Source organism: Eutrigla gurnardus, assembly GCF_963514095.1.
Source record: "Eutrigla gurnardus genome assembly, chromosome: 6".
Classification (NCBI taxonomy): domain Eukaryota; kingdom Metazoa; phylum Chordata; class Actinopteri; order Perciformes; family Triglidae; genus Eutrigla; species Eutrigla gurnardus.
Genome location: NC_139920.1, coordinates 28332993 through 28340381, shown reverse-complemented (window position 1 = coordinate 28340381; position 7389 = coordinate 28332993). Strand labels below are relative to the sequence as shown.

Here is a 7389-nt window from a genome sequence, read left to right as displayed (position 1 = left end):
CTGGGCCAGGGGTCCGCACTGACAACATCAACAAACGGCCCCAGAAAGCCGCTTTATGGTGGATTAGGAGCCCGGGTGAAAAATGCTGCTACAAATTAGCAACGAAAGCCCGAAAGACCGTGGGTATATCCTTGTTCACTTTCAATTACAGACCGCCGAGGCCTGCTGACGCCCCCATTCATTTAGGGCCTTTGTAACTGGCTAGAAAATGGTCCAAGAGCCACACAAGAGGAATACTTGCCCACTGTTGCGTGATATTCATGACTGTTTATACGCACGGAGTTGTGTTTGGGGTATTTCAACTGAATGTTGTGCGTTTGTTAAGTCTTAATTAACTGCGTTACTAAGAGACACGTCTGGTGTTTTAATTGGACAGTGTCCACATGAGCTCATTATATTCAGAAGCTGCACGATCACAATAAGGATGGTTTAAATATTCAGATTTTACCGTAATGCATATAAAGTAGGATATGAAAATCTCCTTCATAATGAAGGAAATGCGTAAAAATAACAAATTAAACGATGCGTAAAATGGATGGAAAGAAAACGTTTGATTTGAATTTGTAAGTTTGCAAAAATCAGCATTTAATCACGTGCTGCTGTCTCTATTTGACCCTTATTTTCTATCTAAACGAGGCATTAAACTTCCCACGCAATAAAATCAATTAACGATTCCTTCAAATTCACAAACATTTATTATTCTTGTCATAACAACAAAAAAAATGACCTATGAACATTTAGGTGTCTTTCTCTATTGGCAACACATGACATACTGTTTGTTTCACAGAGTAAATGTGAAGTATAGGAACGAACAACAATTAAATCGTTGAGAGAGGTAATGCGCTCTTTTGTACAGAAAAAAACACATAACCTGCTGTGTAATGATTCCTTTTTTTGTCACAAATTCACCTTGTAGAGGAGATCCGGGGGTGGAGGGAGTGAGAGTGGGGAAATTCTTATTTTGGGGTCAGAAACTCCCCTTTGTCTCCATGTGCTTTCTAAGTAAAACCTGAGTTTTTCGTCTCTGTTCTATGTCAACAACAACAGTGCCATTTTCCTCACGACGCACAAAATAAAAACAATATAAATCATATTAAAATTCTCAATTATATTTAAAAAAAGAGAGAAAATAATCGGAAATCATCCTGGTTATGGGTGACACCATTTAACTTATGTTAAAAATAACAGGATCTTTTTTTTTTTCTCCCACTGCGTTTGAAAAGATCCTTCTCCGAGTTTCTCTTGCTTTTTGTCTCTCAATATTATACACATATTTACAAACCATAAATAAACCTTTCTCTCCACATTGATAGGAAATGTGGAGAGTCCAAACACCCTTCCTTTTTTTTATTTCTTTTTTTTTTTTAACCAAGAATGTACAGCCTACCTTCACACACGACGACGCCACAATTGGCTTTTTTTTTTTTAATAAAAGATGTTCATTCTTGCCATTTTTTTAATTCTTTTTTTTTTTTAGAAAGGACAAGTGTTCATATTGGGGGTTTTGCTGGAAAAAGTCTGTGGCCCGGCTTGTAATATGCTGTCCTGTGATAGGTTCAAATGATTCGAAGCTGAGGCCAGTGCTGGGGTCAATATGGCCAGGATCTGCGCCTGGCTGCCCGGCTGCGCGCTGTAGGGAGAGCCGGTGGTGGAGTTGGCCGCACCGATGATATTGTCAATGGAGAACGAGGGCCGACTCGGGGCGCTGGAGTCCGTCTTCAGAGGCGGCAGAGACGGGCTCAGTTGCGGGTAAAAGGGCTTTCTTAAGTCGGCCCCTAACAGGGAGGGCAGGTGATGCGGCCCCGGGAATATGGAGGCGGACGAGGGCAAGGTGCAGGGCGCGTTGGGGAACGGGAACGAACCACCTGTGTGGTGCGGGTGATACGGGTTGTGTGCTGCGTGGAAGTTCTGCAGCTGGAGTCCATAGTTGTATCCGTACGGGCCGTATCCGAACCCGGGCAGGAAGCCCCCGGACTCCCGGAGGATCTCGTTGGCTTGGTGCCTCTTGAAGCGCTTCCTCCTGCGCAAGAAGCTCCCGTTGTCGAACATGTCTGCGGAATCCGGGTCGAGGGTCCAGTAGTTGCCCTTCCCGGGGTTGCCGGGCTCCCGCGGGATCTTCACGAAGCAGTCGTTGAGGGAGAGGTTGTGGCGGATGGAGTTCTGCCACGCGGGGAACTTCTCCCGGTAGTACGGGAATCTGTTGCTGATGAACTCGCAGATCTCGCTGAGGGTGAGGCGCTTCTTGGGGCTCTGCAGGATGGACATGGTGATCAGCGCGATGTAGGAGTACGGGGGCTTCACCAGGGCGCCCTTCCTGGACTTCTCCCCGATCACGGTGCCGACCTCGGCGCCGGAGCCCATCTGGTCCGACGGGCAGTCGGAGCTGCTGAGCCCGGGAGAGGAAGCCCTCTCGGCCGCGTTCTGGGAGTAATTATCGTCCGAGTCGTTGTCCAAGTTGAACTCGTGGTGGATGTACTTCCCGTCCTTGCCCACGGATATGTCCCCGCCGACCACGTCGATGTCCACATCTTCGGACAATGCAGAGCTGTCGGACATATCCGTGCCTAGAGTCATCCTCGGAGACGCCGCTTCTCTTCCCCCTCTCTCCCAGATTCCCTCCTCCTCGAGTCCAGTCAGGCTATACTCTCTCTCTCTCCCTCTCTCCCCCTGACACCCACACCACTTTTTGTTGTTGTTGTTGCTGCAACTTTATCCGCAACTACTGAATGCACACATGGCTAGAATCTATGAAAAAGAGGAAACAACTTTTGACCTGTAGATTTGGCGACTCCTGGTCGTCCGATGGTCAAGCAGGGCCGCGCCAGCTTCTCACCGAGCAGCAAACTTCTGGTGTTCGGGGTTTAAAAAAAAAGCCACCCAGTCAGAGATCATCGATCTTGTGTTTTCTTGAGATTGTTTCCGGTCGTTGCGGTTCAGTTCACGATGTTTTAAAAAATGCTACTTCTGGATATCCAAGCGTCTTTAGCAAAATGTCTTTTACGCGCGGGGTCGGGTAGGTATCCAGCCAGACTATCACACTATCCTTCACTAAAAGGTATTTATAGGACCCCGCTGGTCACGTGGTCTTGGTGTCACTGTTACCAGGAACTGGACGAGATTGCCCTGCAGAAAGTCACATTTGGAGCTGCACTTGAAGCTTTAAATCATATTTCGATTCAAAACCTAATAAAGAAATAACAAAAACATGTTTTATGAGCTGTCCTCATGTTATTTTTACTTATTGGTGATGCCCCCTATTATGTGCTTTATCAGTATATTGACAAAATATGAAGGAAAGTAGGAATATGTATAAAAAAGCATTACAAACAAAATGGTATCACTGATAACGCAACTATGATATTTTATTATTTAATCTCTCAAACGCGATTTTATTTCTGAACAAGAATTCAATCAAATAGTTTGTTTTATTTTTCTGTATATGAGAGAATTATAAAGGGGGTGCTGATTGGGATCTTTATGAAATGTCCTACAAACACAAGCAATGCACATATCAATATTTAGACAATAATCTAAATGTATATTTTGTCAGATTTAAACGTCCAATTTGTTTATTATGTGGTTAAAAGTAAGTTGTAAACATGCCTTAAAAATATTTGCACGTAAAGCTCAGAATGGTCGAGGAAAAATACGCCCTGAAAGCAAATTATTTATTCTTATTAATTTTATTATTATAGTTATTATTATTATTATATCAGATTTCGTTCTTTCTCCGAATTTAAAACTCCAATGTAGCCTAATTGTTGAATTCAGAAATGAAATACATTTTTAGCCCATATTGTTTTAATTTTATAATGATACCAGGATGTGACGTAATATTTAACATTTAATTAAACCTGTTGTTTAGACTTACATCTCTGATTGTTTAAGGTGTTATATCAACGTGTTACTAATTAATTTCCTCATTTCCCAGTTGGCCGTGCAGCTTTTTAATTCCCCCTCAGACGTTTTGGCCTTCGCCTATAATTCCCAGAATCCACCGTGCACGTGCATCTTCTGCCGGGTTCCCCGGTGGACACCGTCCGCTGCAACCTGCTCCGCTGTGCGTGTTGGTGTGGAGGGGAAGGCCGTGGAAGGCTGTGTGATGATGAGTCTGTAACGCTTGATTCAGAGCCTGACGTCCCAGATTACAGTTATTACAACGCATTCGCGTCATCTGCACCCCAAAACCCGAGTCCTTCATCTAATCCGGACCCCAAAACCCAAGTCCTTCATCTAATCCGGACCCCAAAACCCGAGTCCTTCATCTAATCCGGACCCCAAAACCCGAGTCCTTCATCTAATCCGGACCCCAATCTGGTATTTATGTGTAAACCTGAATTTGTGCTCCTCTATGTTGCAGGGAAAACGCAGCTCCACTGAGGAATCAAGTGCACGTCAAGCGTGCAGCTTCTCCCGGCTGACCTGCGCGTCACGAGCCATACGCGCGCGACACATGACTTCATCCTCGCCTCACAAGCAGCTGAACATTATAGAAGGTATTTATTTTTTTTATTTTAATTCATGGACTCCAAACACTGTGCACGTGACTGGTTTAGGCCTTTGTGTTGACGCGTCTTCCGTTATCTGTGCTCTATACTGGACTATTTTTAATATTTTATCTGACAATCAATACATAAAAATTAAAATATATGCATTTATTTTGTGTAGCAACAAATTAATAGGCCTTTTTTTCAGGTTCAGCATTTTGTTTTAGTATGAATTCTAAAAATAATAATAATAATAATAATAATAAGCTTTCACAGCAGTAATGTCGTTGGGACTAAAGGCCAATTATTTAATGAATTATTCAGTTGAATGAGTTTAACTGAATAAGCTGAATTACATAACGTGGCCTGTGGGATATTATAAGTTCGCAACGGTTCAGTGGGCTTCTTGGTTCAGTGGAGCCGGGATTTGACTGGAGGGGGTTCTCGTTGCAGTTTGTGGAGTTGAAGCGCCCCCTGCTGTTCACAAAGTAATGAACATATATAGATAAACATGGAGCATGATGCACCTGAAAAACTGAAGGCTGGTGAGATATTTTAGATTCTGAAAGAGAGGGAGATTAAGCTCGAAGTCAAGTTAACCAGCTGCAATTTATTTATTGTATTTTACTATTTTTATTCTTGTATGCAGTTTGGTAAAAAAGAACAACAGACTGAAAACTAAACACAACATTTGAAAATCATGAGTGCTCAAGTCTTGTTCCTGACAGAACTTTTGATATATGACACTATAAATAAAATATAATTTAATTTAATCAAGTTAAAAGAAACACAATGCATGTGTTCATACATTAGCAGGAGCCATTATGTTGTGCTTTTATTCGTGTAAATTATAATATTGAAAGACATTTGCATTCACAGACAAACTGTGATGAGCTTGTAACCTACAACACAAGGAGGTGAAATTAGACAAACTACTCAGAAAATATCCACGTGTTATGATTAGTAAGACTTATGAGTGAATGTAAAAGCAGGATTTTTACTCATCATGTTGTTTTTGTGTCAGACTGAAGAACTAATGATTATTTTTAATTCTAGATGAATCAGCTGGTTGATTGTTTGGTTCGTGATCAGTGTGAAAATATAGTGGGAAATGTCGTCACATTTGTACAATGTCTTCAGAATGATTTAAACAAGTCTCCAAATAGATTTATATATATTAACTTTCTGTCATTCATCATTCATTCATTCATGCAGCGGTTCCATTGTTGGCTGTGTGAACATCCTTGTGAAGGAGTGAAATCTGAACATGTTGTTTTTGCTTCCATCTAGTGGTGGAAATCTGAACCTTCTTCAGTTCCAGTTTTTAGTGTTACACAGAAGAAAGAGGTTTAATTTGACTTTAATGACAAACTGATTTGAAATATCTGTGAAGTCTGAGTTTATTAAATATCTGGATAGATTATCAGAGTTAAGCGGGTTCAATGTTTGCTTGGTCTTCATTAGAAATTATTCTGTCTTCAAACCAAACGAGATTCTTTCGACCTGCTTCATCCATATCGTTTGGATCAGGTGCAAAGTCTGATTATATAGCTGAGTGGGAATAATCTAATCCTAAAAACCAAGGCCCCATAACTTCCATCTGCCCCTTTTAAAGCATCAATAGTTTGAGTGCTATTGAGTCTGGGGGGCTGGAAGTAACACAAATATTATTTACAAGCATTCATAACCTGAGAATAAAACAGACAGACATTAATTAATTCATTATTGAATTTGAACAAACTTCAGCATTTAATCAGGAGCCATGTGACCGCAGGATGAGAACTTTGAGGATCTATATTTCTAAATAAACACCTTTTATGTCTTATTACTTCTACATGACCTCATGACTCGGGAAGCAAATTTATCAAATTCTGGTTATAAATTGGTTACTATTTTTCTTATTTATTAACCGAATCATGTGTTTAGAATTGATCGATGTGTAGTTGATATTGTTACAAGAGAAGGGAAAATTAAAATGCTAATGCTTTAATGTGAATAACAGTTAGTAGTTGATAGTAACAACAATATGTTAATTTATTTTGTATCTTACTATTGAATAAAAAAAATATATTTTTTTAGGAACATAAAAAACTGCTGTATTCACAAGCAAGGATTAAAGTAAAAGTAAAAAGTATTTTAATTAAAAAATCACCTGAAAAAGAGAGAAGATGAGACCAAGTCATCAACACGATCTGAACTTTATAATAAAACAATAAATAATTAATTATGAGGAAAAACAAGCTGCTGGTTAAATTGTGATCAAGTTGATTTTGTGTGTATTATATTTATAAGTTTACAGTTTTGAGTTTACAGTTTCGAGATTACATGATCGACATCCTTCAGACATCCTTCAGTTATTGTTTGTACATTTGTATTCTTTGCTGAATAGATGAGAACATTTGTGCTTTAGTAGTAGAATGTTTGACTAAATCCATCAATACGTTTGATCAATAATTCATAACCCTCCTGATTAGTATTTAATTTGTTGAGTTTAATTGCTCATTTGTGGCTGCATTGTCTCTAATTGATTTGTTCCTAAAACATATTTAGTCTTTAAGGCGGGGAATCATTTAGACTTTTTAATTAAATCAGATAAATAATTTGATGTTTATGTTGTGGAAGATATATAAATATAAATACATAAATAGGGATATAAATTAAATTTAAAAAAGGAGTTTACACTTTAAACAGGTAAGATCATATTTCCACGCACAAGTAGACCTGAATGAACATAAAGACCACATTTATTTTACTGCAAAAATGAATTTATTTCAGGCGACCCGTCGTCAGCAAATATACTCACTCTTTTCCTTCTTTTTTTTTTAATAAAGTTTTCATACATGAACAAACTATTTACACGGAAAAACAGCAGAATTGGTTGAAAAAACGCTCTAAAAACACT

The 7389-nt window shown here is 39.5% G+C and overlaps 1 protein-coding gene across 1 annotated transcript; it reads right to left on the bottom strand.

The window, feature by feature from the left end:
* Positions 1–676: 676 nt before the first annotated feature.
* foxd2 (forkhead box D2) lies at positions 677–3018 on the bottom strand. The gene has a single exon (XM_084011519.1). The coding sequence runs from the start codon at positions 2572–2574 to the stop codon at positions 1474–1476; it is 1101 nt and encodes a 366-aa protein (XP_083867645.1). The 5' UTR covers positions 2575–3018; the 3' UTR covers positions 677–1473.
* Between the last annotated feature and the right edge of the window lie 4371 nt (positions 3019–7389).

What these genes read in the sequence shown, in the direction of transcription:
- foxd2 (XM_084011519.1), bottom strand. Translation starts at nt 2,574, where the DNA reads ATGACTCTAGGCACGGATATGTCCGACAGCTCTGCATTGTCCGAAGAT.